General features: G+C 39.3%; 1 protein-coding gene across 1 annotated transcript in view; it reads left to right on the top strand.

Annotated features, from left to right (window-relative positions):
* The first annotated feature begins 8,419 nt into the window (after positions 1-8,419).
* Positions 8,420-18,150, top strand: part of LOC139708748 (transcription factor SUM-1) — a 42,700-nt gene continuing 32,969 nt past the window's right edge. The window contains exon 1 of the mRNA XM_071620686.1: positions 8,420-8,989. Within this exon, the coding sequence (XP_071476787.1) occupies positions 8,420-8,989 (570 nt within the window). The remainder of the gene's footprint in view (positions 8,990-18,150) is intronic.

Here is an 18,150-nt window from a genome sequence, read left to right on the forward strand (position 1 = left end):
AATTATCCCATAATTTAAGCGACATGATAACTGGTGATCAGGTAGAAAAATATGTGAAAAAAAACACGAATTATTTCAGACCATCACTTAAAATTATATAACACATGTATATTCTGAGACTTGATGAGGGAAATAAGTGCTAACATCAAGAGAATAAACTGGTGAAAATACGGCACAAACATTAACAAAAATCAAAAGTGAGATGTCGTGAACAAAGTCTTCCCGGCGAACCTTTTCCTCCATATCTGAGGAGGAAAAAAGGTGCTGAATGTATGTACGAAGGAGTAAACCTGGAATCATGAATCATCATTTTTGCGCCTTGTTGTCATTTATCACTTATACCCTGTCTGCGCTACGGTTTTATATAGAGTGTGAATTAGCTCGCAGAATGTAGAAATAAACCAAAGTAGCCAACCGAGGCGTTTGACAAATCATTTCTCACACTAAAATCACTTTCGTCGAAACATTTTCCTGATACATGCAAGCAATGCACGTGTATCAACAAGCGAAACTGATGAAAGAGTCGTAGTATTTCTTGGTTGTGATGTTACATTCGGTTTTTTTGTTTTTGTTTTTGTTTTTTGTTTTTGTTTTTTATCATAACATCCACACAAGACTACAATGTGATATTATGATATTACATACTTCCCCTCAACAGCCAGGCCAAAACCTGTGTAGTGGAGTAATAGGTAGATGGAGATTAGTAACTTGAGAAGAAGAAGAAAATAGGAAGATGAAATACCATGTGATTCATTGCCGTACAGTCAATTGGCAGTTCGGTATTATATCGCATCAGGGAGGCGAGAATGCGGCATATTAAATTATGATTATCAGATAGAAGTAGTGTGCACAGTGCCTGTCATGCCACAAATCAAACATTCCTTATTATTGTGATTGAGCTCAACTTCACGTAAGAGCTATCTCTACTGGAGATGACGATTGTAGAAGTATTTACTAATGAGTGATGCGTGAGGACAATAGATGTCCTGAGCGTGATGCTCGAGAATTCCTGATCTGAATGTGTGATTTTATTCAGCTGTCATCCGTTCGAATTTTCGACAGAATAGTAAGAAAAATGAATGGATGAATAATTATCCCAGTGGAAATACATTATCAAACACTCAAGCCATCTAACTGTCCACGCTATTCTGATATCCGTCTGGAAGAAATATATTGAATGTGTATCAGTACATCCTCTGTGGCGAGGGAGGAAGCGCCGAACCATTTTTTTTTTTTAGCGACGATCGCATGAGGGCGTGTTCTGGAGAACTGAGAGAGCTAGAGAGCATCCGATTCAATCCGCGTTCCCAATGCTACATGGGGAGAAACAGCAGTGTTAGCAGAACTTTATAACCCCATCCAAAGTGATTTCTGAGAGAGTCTAGACAGTCGTTTGCGTTTATGGTAAGCCGTGAAGTCATTCCTTAAATACATTGCGAATAATGGGCCAGAACTCCACTGTACAGGTTGTAATGTTCAGAATCATCCATATCGTTACTCCTTTCTGAGTCGATCAGAACCAAAATATTGACATCTCATGTGAGATTAATTAATTTTGCAGAGAGCGTGTAGGAATAGATAATCATTCCAGCTGCAATCTAGGTGTTAGTGTGTTTAATGAATAGCATTTCTAGGTATTCTGAGAAGAATAAGGTTGTTTGTTTGTTTGCTTGTTTTTCTAGAGACAATGATGGCTAACAAAAAAATAATCAGGGAGCCTACGTGGTAACTGTAATGGTGAAGTTGCCGTTGACCACATTCATTTGTGACCCAGTCTCACAAATAAACTGCATCTTGCATTGTCGTCTTCCAGTACATCATTTGCAAAGTAAGTGTTTTACAGATTGATATTGTAAAAAGTTAAAAACGTGTCTCTTGTGATTAAACGAAGACTGCATATCCAGTTAGCATATACACCGTATACTGCCTCGATCTTTTTTATGTGGCTTCATCAGTAAAAGTATCGATAAACGTTACGTAGCAGGGGAAAAACCCCGTGGAGCGAAATAGTTTAACCTCTCCAAAACAGTGAACTCCGGGGGCCAATGGACGTACCTGAGCCCAGCCGTTCACCGCCGATCAGTCTACGACCCGGATTTGGCGGGATTTGGTAATCACATACCGCACTAAGCTGGCTCGCACGCTATCGTATGCGATATTTGGACACTGGAATGAGGGAATCAAACTATATATATTGCAAAAAAATAATGCGGCAAGTGCAAGGATAACAAAGAAATATAACAACAACAGCAACAGTAACATCATTGCGTATAAAGGAGAATGAGTACGGAGTGACGGTGACGTAAGCCGGGTTTTGGCATTTGCGGTGAAGGTGCTACCCTTGGCGTGCCTGAGGAAGTTTACCACGAATTCCTAACCACGTGAAGAGAGCGAAAATAACCCTTCCGACGAAGGTTCGATCATTACTCTCATAAAGTCAAGTGAGTGCAAGTTGTTTTGTTGCGAACATGTTAACATTTCCGACGCTCTCATAAACAGCCATGGTTATATCCGTATCCATACATTTAAATCCAAACAGTAAAGACTTTATAACATGATTAGCGGTATACTTTTACACAACTTTATTGTTTCGCTTCCTCACTATCAAAACTTCAGCGACTCGAAGTCTCGCGGACGAATCTCGACGAGGGAAATAAATGCAATGATTACGCATTTTCCAAAATGTTACCCAGGTCTGTGGCGTCCATATTTTCTCGCAGAACTCTCGTCATTGGCGTATAGGCCCTATAATGCATCAGCTTTGACAATCGTGTCGAGGAACTCTACAATAAGCAATGAGCTCATAACTATCATGAAATGTTTTTGAGCTTTTTGTTTCATTATTTGTTTTTTCATGCAGTGCTGACTTTGAATTATACACTACTCTGAAGCGTGTATTCAACTCTATACGAATAGGACGTTCGTAACAAATTGTATCAAAAGTACACCAGATTAACATAACTGCTAGCATGGGGTACTGCTTTGGTTGATTTCACAATATGACGATTACAGGCAATCAAATGAAATTCAATTTTCAGGCCTTCATGTTACATTGCACTAATTAACATTTCTACATAATCATTTATATCTGATAATGCGTAGGGCGACTTGCGGTCGTTCAATTAAATAAAGACTGCACATAATAACATGCATCATGACCTTCTGACTTAATATCCATAAAGACCCGTTGATAATACCAGGTATCATCATTAGAAAATTGCCCTTTATTTATTTATCTATATGTGGTTTGTGACTGAGTCTTCATTTCAAGGTACAATGAGCCTTCATATGACCGAATCTAGCCAGGGAGTTGAGAGTCTCACCTCCCTGGTCTAGCTGATCCCCACGTGAAGGCTGTTACATTAATTTGTCTATACGACTTTTCTCAGACATCGCCAACGTTAGAAATGGAAGCAATAAAAGATCGAATCAAATTTAATATGACGTACCTCTTCTATTAGTTTGGTATTGCCATTCCATTTTTTTTTTTTGGTTGCTTGTTGTGGAATTGTTGATGAGTAAACTGTCAACAACGAATGATTATCTCTCTTTTTAAAGACCCTGTAGTGTGGAGATACCATGGAGTGAGAAGGCTGGCCCGGTTCGGATATATTCGAGAATCCTCGTAACGAATTGTGTATAGCTTTATCACTGATCTCTATGTAAGTACACACACAGCCGAAGAATCTCGACTGGAGTCGACCGTCGCCGATGATCGTAGGCATATGCTTCGATGTCCACATTCCCTGACGGTGCTTTTCGTGGTTTTCGAATGTACCATGACCACCCATGAACCCCAACTCTACCGACCCCAAGAAGAAATCTACAAAAAAAGAAAGTGACTGATGATGACGTAATAGGCACATGCAATGAGAAAAGTGTTGTGACCTTGTAAGATTTCCACTCACGTTAGCACAAACGTTACTAAATTTCACTTTTGATAAGAAAACAAGAAGACAAAAATTGATTATAGCCAATACTTACGACTGATCTAGATTGTAGCCATCAGGCACTTATTACTTTGTTATGGGGGCTGGACGCTGCGTTACTGGCAATACAGATGAACATTCTTATTTGCATATTTGATAAGAGCATTATCTCGATTGACAGCGATTTTATGAAAAGTTTTAAAAGCTCCCTTAGTTTGAGGGAAACTTTTGTAGTTCATTATGAACAAGAGTGGTAGGCAACGAGCGTTATTATTTCTCTCGCTCAAATTTTGTCAAAAGATGTTTCGAAAGGAAAATTCCAATGAGTATTCTTTAAAAAAGTGTGTACATAATTATTGCCTAATCATTGTTTTGCAAAGTAGTTTCATTCTTTAAATTGTCGAACAGTTCAAAAGATATCGAGCTTGTGTATCTTAAAACATTCACGTACTCAACACCACACATCGCTTTTTATGATATGTATTTTTTGCACAAATCTTTAATATTTTCAAAGCTCCTGTCTTTGTTACCACGCATTTAATTCAGTATGACATTATCATAGATTTAAGAGTGTATTTTGTAGTATATTTTTTATTATGTGGGTATAAATATAATTCACATATATGTGAAAGCTTGATCGCAAACCGAGTTTACTCCCTTCTTACCAAATTGAGATGTTTGCTAGTAATATATAAACTTGCTAAAAAAAAAACAAAAGTAATATGAAAATTTGGGATGATTCGCTGGTAACTTCAAGAATATTTTTTGTTAAGCAACAAGGGACGCATCACTGGAAAGATGTTATTTTGCACTATCTGATGATGGACTTATTCGAAATGTTTATAGATGGCGCTTAACCGATTTGAGATCACGCTCTTCACACCCACCCCCCCCCCCCACACGTATATATATATATATATATATATATATATATATATTGCCACATATGCTATATAATATGTGCAGGCCCTATATAGTTATAGATGCTATACATTGTAAATATAAATGTATATAAATGTACGTTACATAATTATATATAAATGCTCAAACATGTACACCCCTATATATAGATTTAAAAAAAAAAACCCGATGCAATGCTTTATATATTGATTCAATTGATTTATAATAGCTATATATACATATATATATATATATATATATATATATATATATAGAATACGTGTACTTATTTACCATTAATCTATTTTCCATGTTTATAGTTTACAATGTTACCTATAACTGTTATGTATTTTATATTTTCATGTAGAATGATGATTGTGATGACTGCAGGGCATCTTTGGAAAGCAGTTTACAAAACCAGTGAAAACCGAACTGGCGAACCCTGCAGTAAGAAATAAATGAAACAAAATGAATAAAATGTTTTAGACATATAGTTATTTAGATATATGTAAATGTATATAATTTTATATGTTATAAATGTTATTTACATATGTATATACATGTGTATCTAGTTATAACTGTTATAAATATGAATGTACATGAATATGTTACATAATTATGTATAAATGTTCAAACATGTACCTCCCTTTATAGATAAAAGAAACGATGCAAAGCTATATATATTGATTCAATCAATTTATGATAGTTCTGCATATCCTTGTGTCTGTAACGCGTACTTATTTACCATTAATCCACTCTCCGTGTTTATAGCTTACAATGTTACCTATAACTGTAATGTATTTTGTATTTTCATGTAGAATCAGGTTTGTGTTGACTTTAGGGCACCTTTGGAAAGCAGTTTTACAAAACCGAACAGGCGAACCCTGCAGTATAAGATACATAAAACAAAATGAATAAAATATATTAGTCATATCTATTTATATAGTTATATACGTTATGTATATATGACATATATGTGTATATAAACAAAAGTCATAAATGTTATAAATGTAAATGTACGTAAATATGTTTTATGATTATCTTATAAATGTTTAAACATGTACATCCCTTTATAGATTTAAAAACGATGCAAAGCTTATATTTTGATTAAATTGATTTATAATAGATCTCTATATCCATGCATCTACAACGTGTACTTACCATTACTCCACTCTCCATGTTTATACTTTATAATGTAACCTTCTAACTGCTATGTATTTTGTATTTTCATGTAGAATAATGTTTGTGATGACTGTAGGACACCTTTGGAAAACAGTTTCACAAAGCAAACAGGGAAACCCTGCAGTATAAAATAGATAAAACAAAATAGATAAAATATATTAGTTACATGGGTATATAGTTATATATTAGTGTGTGTGTGTGTGTGTGTGTGGTATGTCTGTGCGTGTGCAAGGATGTATAATTATGGCTAAATTTTTACGTGTGCGTATTTCTATTTTTATGGCTGTATTTTCTCATAGATAGTGATTAATCTTTTGGGCTTCTATCAGTCTCAGAGCTTGAAAATAATCAAATACTTAGTAAAGTGTGGATGACTACATTTAATAAATGGTAGTTGGGCATCATAATTTAGGTCGAATTGGGCCAAGATGGCCCAAGACGCAAGTGCGGCATTAAACTCTTGATCTGGGCCGCTAATCCGGGCTCAGCTCCGGCTTTGAGTTCGCACCCAATAGTGCATCACCTCTAGGCGATATCAGTGAAATGAAGAGTTAATCCACACAGAAGGCCAGAGATCATGAATCAGAGAACTGGATTGTGATCTTCCCGTCCTAATGGCGTGAGGCTGACCCATGAGTTATTCTCTCTTATTCTCCCCCTCTCCTATCCTTTCCTTAGTTTTTCGCCGACCCGTGGGGGCGTTTATTTTGTGCCCTTTCACAATAGAATTTTTAAACGCGCACCTGTTTTTCTTGATTGAGCCGCGATACGCCACGCTGAAGAGTGCCAATTTGCTCGTTACATCACTATTCAAGGGGCTTCGAATGCTAAAATGGGGGAAAGCTTTAGATATATTTCATTATACCCTTTCCACAGAAACGTTCGATGATGTTCCTGCGGTGGGTTGCACGTAATTTAAGACTTAAGTTACATTGCATGTTTCTTTTTTTTTAATGTCCATGGCGTCAGCTCTTTTTGAGTTTATAGTATGTCACAACATACACTGGAAGAGCAAATCCTAATTATTCCTCCAGGAAGAGCCTGTATCAAATCGATTATTTTCTGCATGCTATTTTCTACTGAATAACAAAGCGCTTAAACAGTAAATAATGACCCAATGGACTACGCTATACCGAAGACAAGCAAGCTGTTCTTCAACTTGCCTGATGCCAAAATATAGAGTGCATTGAACAGTTTCGGCATTTAACAGTACAATTTTACACATTCTTGGGGGTTTATAATGTAGATCTTCACAAGCATGCAATTCCCTCGTAATCCCTGCTATTGACAACAAAGTTTTTTTTTTGGTATTTGTTTCTTTGTTTTAAGTGGGATAACTTGTAGTTCTGATACGCAAGATGAATTCGTAATTGAAGTTATTTCATATATTGGATCTCATCTTACGAGTCCCACATCAACGCCACTGTAATCTGAAAGGAAATGTTCAATTGGTCGGTACACGCGCGTTCGAGGAACACTCGCGCGCTCCTGTCAATCAGGCCCTGTTGCCATGAAAAAGGGGGCGTGGTCATTGAGTTTTCTCTGTCTCGAAGGGGAGAGGGAGTGAGAGAGAAGGGAGGGGGGTAGAATGGGAAGTATAAGGCCTGCTGAGATTTTGAGCGGAGATTGCTAACTAATTATCGGGTCTGAATTTTCATTACCGTTAACCCGCCCCTGTGAATGAGCGTGAGCTGTAATAGAGTGTGGTGAGGAAATTTCCTGTGCGAAAATATTATCCACTTTGAAAGAGCTATGTAGAGACAGCCGATGAACAAGGAGGTGATCTAGTCATCAAGACGTCGTTAGTCTTCAGTTCAGACCACTTTAGAGTGGAAGACACCGTTTGTCATCTTCGGTTCCTGAGATGCCAAAGTATTCCTGATATCATCACAGTGCATATCTGTTTTTTGAGGAATGCCCTCCACAAACAAAGTCTCCAAGTCCTTTCAAAGTAGCTACTACTTTCGAAGTCAGAAAGAATCCCGTGTTCTAGACTAAAAGTACAAAAAGTGTTCCACGTGCCAAAAGTTGAAATGGTGGTTGGATAGCCTATTATCCGGTCGCATCCTCGCCCGAGTGGCGCTCTTGCTAGTGAGGACAGGCGCGGTTGGCATAGAAGTATGACGCGACTTTCTTGGCCGCGTATAACTAGCTTCCCACGTAGCCACTTTTTAAAGTTTGGCGCTCGAGGTGGAAGCTTCAGTCAGGTTACACCTCTCGACACACAGCGGATACCCTAAAGCTATTCCCTTGACATTTTGACAATTTCAAGGTTTTTTTTAAATCCCCTCGGAATTTGACACATCTTCGCTCTATTCTGGATATTTTCTCTTTAATATTTTATCACCCGTCTACAAATTTGCACCATCTCTAAAGGTTGTCGGTGTGCCTTTGAAATCATAGACGTTATGGAGCCCATAAGAAGCAGTTGTCGCTACACAGAGATGCAGCCGGTTTCATACTACGACGGTTACCCGACAAACGGCGAGATGAATGCCTACAACGCAAATACAGCCATCAACTCCATGTACGCAAACTCGTACCCACACGACGTCCATCCAAACCAAGCACGGAACGGCAGCCACTGCTACGGCAGCGATTCAGCCAACTCCAGCCCCGGCGAGAGCTGCCGTGAGGAGGACTTAGAGCACGTGCTCGCGCCCGGCTACCCAGGGCAGGGTGAGCGGCGGTGTCTGATGTGGGCTTGCAAGGCGTGCAAGCGAAAGAACGTGGCAGTCGACAAGCGAAAGGCCGCCACTCTCCGAGAGCGACGGCGACTTCGCAAGGTGAATGAGGCGTTCGAGGCTCTGAAAAGGCACACGTGCGCGAACCCCAACCAGAGGTTGCCCAAAGTCGAGATTTTGCGGAATGCCATCGAATACATTGAAAAGTTGGAAAGGTTACTGCAGGTTGAGAAGGCAAACGGTGACAGCGAAATGGATTCGGCGGAGACCAGCTCAAACACATCAGATGCTATGGTAAGAAGGAGAGATAAAAGTAAACCTAATGTTTATCTACGTCTTCTTTTCCTATCACTTCAGTATCGTTTTGTCAATCAGCTCTGCGTTTTGTATGTTTCACTCCTTACATAGCTGACGAGAACGTCATACGTGCATTGTACGTCTTCAGCCGGCCGGTGTACAGCAGTTATGTGTGTACTTGATTTGTATTGCAAGTATGATATAAAATTTTATTTATATTGCTTCGTCTTCTGCGCGCTTACCAGCAGGTGTATATCATGGTAAAGGAGAAAGTCTCATCTCCCCTTCCTGTTTATATCATACTTCATCGCATCACTTATGTTATATGAACAAACGTAAACTTTGGAAAAATGTAACTAAAATTTCTCAGATAGGAGTTGCGAACAAAAATAAACACCGAATGAAATATTGAAGCTAAGTCAATCTTTCATGAATAAAACGGACAACATTGTTCTCGGCTCGCTTCTAAGCGTCAGGAAATTCCACAAACCCTTTTGACATTGCTGCAGGTTATGTCAGAGTGTGCTTTTGTTTTTTGAAATCGTCCCATGTTATGATATACCGACTGTAGACCAAGTTAAAGGTATGATTATTTTTCAAAACATTTCATTCCGTAACACGGAGCTGCAGACCCAAAATGATGGCCAGAAATACGAGGTGCTATTCCAAGGTATCGAGGTGTCGCACTCGCAGGGTCGTTGGGGCTGGCAGTTTATCTTGACACCTGTAACCTCGTGTTGAGTTATTTCGGTAGAAAACCGCGATTTACTAGCAATAAATGTCAGCGCATCAAGGACGAAAATTCACAGGGACCAAAAATATATCCCTGGCCGTTTATCCTCAGTCCTCTATGCTACCGGAAGTAAAGACATAGTAAGGACAACAACGTGTTGAACAGCATATCAGGGAGGAATGATTCCATTACATAGTTGCTATGGGAACGTTCAGGTAGTACGGTACGTACAGGTACGGGTACAGGTGTAGTGGTACAACGTGGTCCATACCTTTCCAGAGCGGTCATAGATAACTGAAAGTGATGGACGAGGACATGTAGTTGCATGCATATAACTCTAGCGTAAGCACATGCGTCTGAAAAGACAATGCGTTAATGAGATGAAGAGGGGTGACACATTTGATTCTATAAACAACGTCAACATATAGCCTAGGAATAATCATGACTCCAACTGCTGTTTTTCCCCACAATCTCACTGGATAATAGTATGGGCACGGAAACTCGAATGGGCAATAAAAGATTATGTAAATGAAATCATTGGCCAATCAGAAGCCTCGGTTTTACACTATTTAATTAAGAGTTTAAGACTGCATTTTGTACTATCGAATTTATTTTGTAATCGATTTGCAAATTTTTGTGTTACAGGTCAGATGTGTTGTCAGAATGCGCAGGTAAATTGATGGTTGCTTTGTCCAGTGTCTAGCCGATACCTAATGCTTTCACGCGCCGTGTATGATTGAGGCCACCAAACTTGTTTTGCTGAGACGCAAACGGAAGGCTGTCGAACCTTTCGCAAACCGTCAATCTAACTTTTGCGGTTTGCTTTGAAGCTCACCTATACAGCCCGCTCCTTCCCTAGCAACATCAAGTGCGTCACAGATGTTCGGCGCCAGTAGCATGGCATCGCGTCGGGGCAGCCCCGAGGTACGCCGACTGCAACGCAGGCGAAGGAGCCTGTTTTGTTTTGATCATTCCAGTCATCATTCAAGGAGGTGCTCACCTCTTGCAACCTTTGCAGACTTCGGCAAAGCAAGGAACTTCGAAGTTCCTCGGGCAAAGCTAATGAGGAGATGCTCCTCGACAACTTAGAAGTAAATTAACATAAGGATAAAATGCGACAAAAGTTCCAAAATGCTTTCTGTAATTCCATTCCATCGTTCCTTCAGTGGCTACGGGCGACTTGCGTGGTGCATTTGGCCATAAGCAATTAATTTATGAGGTTTCAATGGATTGAATATTACTTATTTACCAAAATTAATTCAGCAATAGTCATTTAAGACTGCGTTAAGCGAATGTATTAAGGCTCCCCTCCAGGATTACTTGAAACCTGCGGTCAATGTGTAGAAGGGAAATGAAATGAATTATCCAAGTATTACTAGAATTAATCCTCTTCCTTCTCCTTCTCCTCATCTCTCTGTTATCATTGAAGAAACGGGCATTCGTATTTGGGAGAAAAAACCCACTTATTGAGATGCCCCTATGCTTTACGGGGTAATCGTCCTATAAATTTCATTATCTTTTTAGATGTGATGTTCGTAAGCGGTGAACCTGAACCTGTTATCATCGTAGAGCAATGTCAGAAAGTACCTAGCAGTAGTACCTCCTTGGTTGAACTGAACGCATAATTGTAGAATACATTAAAGCTGAAATCGCTTCTACAAAATACCATCCACTGGACGATAGATTTAACTAGGGCAAAACTTTTTAAAAGTTTTGCTTCAGAGATAGATAAAGAGAGGAAGAGAGAGAGAGAGAGAGGGGGGGGGGGGGGGATGAGACCAGAAACCGCGCCAAGGCGGATATGGTTTTATTATTCCTTTTTTCCCCGTCCTCGCTCCAAAATACGAGCGTCCGAAACCCCACACTCTGTGAAGCCCTCTCTGACACACGGTGAGTAATAAGATGATGGGTTAGAGAGACAACGGCGAGAGAATGGTTCCCATGGCAACCTCAACAGCTGAAGAAGACGACTGTGAGAAGACTGACAGGGCTCATCAAAGCTGACGAAAGCAACCAAACAGACCATACGGTAACGGCATTTAGTGGCGATATTAAAAAACAAAAGACCCACAAAGGCAACACCATGACAAAGTGATTTTTGATGCGTTTGTTCTTTTGCAACACATAACGTCTGCTCTCTGATCACAAGTGGCCTTTTGGCAATGACGTGGGTGTTGATTATTTGTCTAAACTCTATCATGTTTATACATTATGTTCGTTTCTGCAAAATTATGTTCACTCGTCATCCAAAGAAGGCTATTGAGTAATATTATCAATAATTATCGAATGCTGCAGAAAATCCCAGTCACATCCATGTATGGTGATGTGCCCTCATTCATATCTGGCACCTCAACAACATTCGTACCTCATTACACGTACCTACATTGCAGAATTGACTTGTCATGATTACAAATTTACCACGCTGGTATTTATGTAGAAGGAAATGGGGATGAGGGTTGGGATGGGGGTTAGAACCACGATGCAGATGACACCAACGTGACGGAGTCCAGAGCGCCTTACGAAACAGGTTTCCCCCCTCTTGCTGTACAACATCACCTCTTGAGGGCTCGCCCCCACGGGATCGACAGTCAAGCCGAATCGGACGCGATTAGGATGAGCATAAACACGTCCCCATCTCCGCTGTGCCTAAAGTATGTGCGTGCATCTGTGTATGTGTGGGTGGGTGTGTACACTCTCTTTGGTTGCACCATTGGTCTCAATTGAATCCTCAAAACACTGCGTATCCAAATTTCCACGGCTATACCCCTATGTTCTGTCCGTATCGGATCACGTAAAACTTACCTGACTTGAAAGAAATACAATCTAAATTTGTTCTCCATAAGAGAAACCAAGGAGGTGTGGTATCTCCTTTGGTGAAACTCTGGCAATTAAGGAGTAAACATTGCCTTACATTAATTCTAGTACTAATACTATTAAGTGATTTAACCGAGGTAGCGTATTCTTTTTTTATCTTTTTGTTTTTATTAACGTATATACAGTGTATAACATAGAGTGATACAAGAAGAATGATAAGTAACATATGTACAAAGACAGTGCACAGTTTCTTCAGTGTTGACGCAGTTTACCAGTGGGTCGTGAAACTATCGTTACCCAGCACCGCCAGTTACCTGCGTCCTTATCTACTAGACCCGTTCACCTGGGTCAAAGTGACGATTGTGGGCAAAGCTCTTGTCCGTTGATGAACGCACCGGACTCAAACCCAGCAAATTCCCTTTGAAATGCAGAGCGGTATCCACTATACCACTGCGATATATACTACTAGTACAACTGATCAAAGTTACACCATAGAGCTACTATATGTATGTAGGCCTATAGTAGTTCCATGATTACACTGGACATCCCCGAAAAATAATGTGAACTGTTCATAGGCATTAGACAAAAGTGAAAAAGACATTAAAATTCGAGGGCATATTTGCATTCTTTTGAGTTTTTTCTCACGTTTATATAACTCAATCTTATATCGATATTTTTGTCTGAAGCAAACGCCTCGTAGCCATAAAGGCAAGCCAACCCATATCAGTAACGTCCTACTGAATACTGTTTCAAAATTCAATCGAATCGGGGGGGGGGGGGAGGGTGGGGGAAGCGGGAGTGCGTATAGTGCAAGCATTATGGTTCGTGTCACAAAACATACTTCATGTGGAAGGTAATTTCTGAAAGTGGTAATATCCCAACTTGTTGATGTTCTTCCAACAGAAGAGGATGATAAAGATTGAGATGGCGTTGATGTGAAATGTCTAAAATCAAAACAAAAGCAAAAATAAATGTATTGTGAAGGAGTTGTAAATGTATTTTTGCTTGGTTTACCGTGATTCTCAGCTTGGTCCAATCTCCCCTATCTGGCCCAATATAATGGGTGTCATGCATTACAAGCGGAATCCACTGGGACGTCTGCCCCTAACTCAATTTGCGCGCTTCAAAAGAGAACACACACCCTGGTACATAGCTTTGCTTTGTGCATCTGAAATCGCCTAGACATTCTCGCTCTTGGCGACGGCCAGGGTTTGCGTTCACATCGCGACCACGCCAGCATGCTCCCTGCCTTTGGCGGCGCACTTTACACCCAAAAGATGTTGCACTAATGTTGGAGTCAGGGAAGAAAAGGAAAATCTAACGATACAGTGAACTTATGCCTCCGGTCAGAGACAGTATGTTGGTAATAATGCTCGTCGCACGAGTATACTTTACCCTGAAACTCTTTAAAAACAAACAAACAAACAAACAAGCCCAAAGCAAACAAAAACATCCTGTTCATGTCATTTTTAGTTAGCCAGCTTTTATCGGTCTTTTCCGATTCAACAAAAAGAAATGAAATTCCTTACAGACCATGTTGTTTAGACCTTTTATCATCTACGATAAATTTGCTTTTCCCCTCTGCTTGTTCGTTGATTGTGACTCGGGCACAAGCTCGTTGATCGTGATGACTGGCGTGTTTGAACTCTCGAGTGGGAACGCGTTCACTAGGGGGACAACATAACATTCGACGAATTCAACCTTATTGATGATGGGTTGAGCGGGATGACATTTTGCTCGGGCGGGAAGAGGCCTGGTGTAATTATTGACAGCTTGGAAAATGATTTCGGGATAAATGGAGCGCCAGTTATCGTGCGTCAAACCGCCTACTTCCACGCGCGCCATGACCTTGGCTAGGGCAACCTTCGCATTCATTGGCACCTAATTAAAAGCCAGGAATCAGATAGCCCCGGGCAGGCTGGAGGTATGTGCGAGTTTGCTGACGAGAAAACGCAAAAGCATTTACACTGATAATGTAGCACCTTGAGATTCCGACTCACAGTTGAGACATCTTCATCAGCTGAGGCAATGGCCCGTTCGAGTTGTGGAAGCCAGGTAGCAAGTTAGAAGTATTTGTAGGACCACTGGAAATAGTTGAAAATTCTTTTGCCACGTGATGGCCAAAGGAGAGAATGTCCAACCTAGAGTATTTTGTTTGATATTTTTTTCGTGATTATTGTCAGTATGGTGATAGCTAAATGTTGGCAACGTTGGAATAAATTTTTTCTTAATGTAACGTCTGGCTGTGTGCTAAAAGTTGAGAAGCAAAATGTCTTTATTCAAATTCAAAATGTCTTTTGCGCTCAGTAACTTTGCTCTTAGCTATCAAAATTTGACGAGAAATGGTAGTAAGAAGGGGCAAAGCATTGGCCGGGTTTATACGATGTCTGGAACAGTACTGATGTAGGGGGAACCTCTTAAGGCCCTCGCTAAGGCCCTTACATATCTCGTATGACGCTACTATTTTCGTCACAATGGAACCAGCATAGCAAAAACATCTTCGCGCCCGGAGCTGCCGAAATGGTGTCAACCAGAGATGCGATCGCGAATGGTAAATGCGTTTCCCAGAGAGTGGCTGACTTTATTTTCCCTGTCGCCCGTTTACTCCCGACCAACCACGTGATTGGAAGTGTGCCGAGCTGTTTCGCTCAGTTTACAAGGGGGAAAAACAACAATAACAACAAACAAACAAACGACACGAACTGTAACCTCCCCATTCCAACACTGGAGTACAATTGTATCATGTTTATTGTAATCGCGGGTTTCAATGGTTTATCAGATATGATATGATGATGTTTAGAAAAGTTTGGAAGTTTTTTTTCTTTTCGGAAGGGTAATTGATAACATACATTCTTGTTAATACCAGATAAGACGAAGCAAACCTCATTTTCGTTATTTTTTTCTCTCTTTAGTTTTTGTATTGTTTGTTTTGTTTTTGCATCTAATCTACTGAAAATCTGTGGCAAAATCTTGCAAAAAAAAGTTGCACTTACAGAGCAACTCTGAGCATTATTGACTAAAAGCGCTTAACGAGTCGTCTGTTGTCGACCTCGGTTTTTTATTTATTCATTTATTTATTTTTACTGCAGAGATATTGTGGCAGCGCGAACCCCATCATCAGAGGGTATTTTTCATTCCTAATTTGGTAAACGTATAAATAGTTCCTGCTGAAAATTAATCTGCATATATTCATCATCAAAAGTGTCCTCATACTATTGGTTACGATTTGTAATTTTTCGGGCAAAATATGATTCATATCATTTCATCAAATGATATGTTTGAAGACTTAATCAGACAATCATACTTTGTAAACAGCAAAACATTGCTTACTGAGTCATATTGATCGAAGGCCTTGGTTATTGTCAGGAAAAGCAAATATTTTTATCATGTTATCATATAGTGAATTGAACTTCAATCTGCTCGTTCTATACATTTATCAATTTCTTTTTTTTTCCTTTGATTTCTTTGGCGATGATGCTAACACACGTACAATTTAAGCGCTTAGCTGTGTAGGGATAGAATGTCATGTCACTACACTCTATCTAACCTATAGAGGTGCCTTGCTTCTTGTAAGACGGGGAGAGCTCTCCCGCTAAGAGTGTGTCAAGATCACAGCCGGGACATGGGGATCAATATCAAAACATTACAACGTGATGTCGTGAAACGTCGGAGAACATCGTCGGTGGTATACATACATACATACATACATACATACATACATACATACATACATCATTGTACATGACGCGTTTTTGTGACTGTGTATAGATGGGTTTTGGGAAATACTGATTTACAATGATTGTGATGCTGTTATTGATTGTTTACATTACTACAACTACTACACCTACTACTACCATTACTACTATTGATGATAGTAATAGTAATGATAGTAATAGTAATAGTAGTAGTAATAATAATAATAATAATAATAATAATAATAATAATAATAATTATTATTATTATTATTATTATTATTATTATTATTGTTATTATTATTATTATTATCATTATTATTATTATTATTATCATTATTATTATTATTATTATTATTATTATTATAACCATCATTATATTCATTATCATCATCATCATAATCACAATATCCCAGTTCTCTAAATCAACATGAAGCGACAACGTCATGATCACAAAATGAGTCCTGATGGTGGAAAACAATTTCAGGATGTCGTGGGTTCCACTCATGTGGTAATAACCAAAAATAGGCTTAGTGCATTTATGACGGGATGTTTTCATAGTAGATCAATTATCTTGATCTTCTCAATCTTTAATTCATTATCATATTCGATTCAAGGGCGCACCCTATACACGAAGCAGTGACACTTCTTTCAGTCCTTGGCGCAACATGATTCACCTATTCTATAAATACATTAAAAAACACATACCTGTATTAACGTTTTAAATCTTGAGTGTCTTTAATTTCGATATCTTCCGAGTGAGTGGAGGCATCATTATAATACACAAAAAAGAACAACCCCACACTTACGCATGAAGAGTAACTGAAATAGGCAACAATTGTTAACCTTTTCAAGGAACTCTTTTTTTAAAGATAATGTTGCATTAGTCACATTTCACGTGAAAAACTAATGAGGAGCATTGCTATTGTGACGTCATGTTGTCATGCCTTAGATGAGTATCTGGATGTGGCCACTCACTGTATACCACAGATGTCAAGCTATATGATAACTTTCCTAACATCATTTGGGTAACGCTTGAACTGTTACTGATTCTTTCTTTTCTTTCGCTGCACTCACCATGTCAATAACATTAGGTCCTATATAGATACATTCAGTTCTTCGGACGCGTTCTGTTCCAAAGCTCAACTGTATCAGTGGAAATGCAGATTCCTTACCAAAGAGACTGTTGTGATTGGTGGTGCAATGAGATGAATATTTCGCTGTTAGCATGTTATTATGATGGACAACGCAGATGTAATGACAGTTATGAAAACTTGCTGTGAACAATGATTATGGACCCCGAGAGTCACGGATTAAGACCGTGGTCAGTTGGTTGGACGTTGTGTCTTGGTTGTCAATAGTTTTCTCTTTTCCTTCAAAATAATCTATTCGATCTATTACCCAAACACATTTTTAGTTGATAGTTAGGGCATCATTTCACCTTTTCAGGACGATAAAATGATATCTTTGATAGTACAAATGTACCACAGTGAAAAGGAAAATTTCCCTACACATTTCGACAAGGTTTCCTAAAAACAACCCCCTTGCTGAAACTACAATATAACCGCGCCAACAACGTGGAAAGAAACGGCATATGGCTTTCCAATAAGCAAACAGTGTCTTGTTGACCGCTTAAAATTGGACCCGACATCAATTAGGGTACAGCGCTCCTTAGTTGCTAGACATACAATGCAAACCTTTTTCTCCCTTCTTTATTTCTTTTTTATTTCAAAATCTGTCCACATTCGTCTTAACTGTGCTAAGGGAGTAACGTGTCGAATGACAATTTAATACCCCATTTCGGTCCGCGCGAGCCTGACTTTCATCATGGTATATTATGAGTATGATGTGTCTCAATTTGTGTGTATTTTTTTCTAACTCATGATTACTTTGGCGAAAGACTGGTCCCAAATCTTTGC

Source organism: Diadema antillarum, unplaced genomic scaffold (assembly GCF_040938485.1).
Source record: "Diadema antillarum isolate AM-2024a unplaced genomic scaffold, OU_Dant_1.0 scf00000037, whole genome shotgun sequence".
Lineage (NCBI taxonomy): Eukaryota > Metazoa > Echinodermata > Echinoidea > Diadematoida > Diadematidae > Diadema > Diadema antillarum.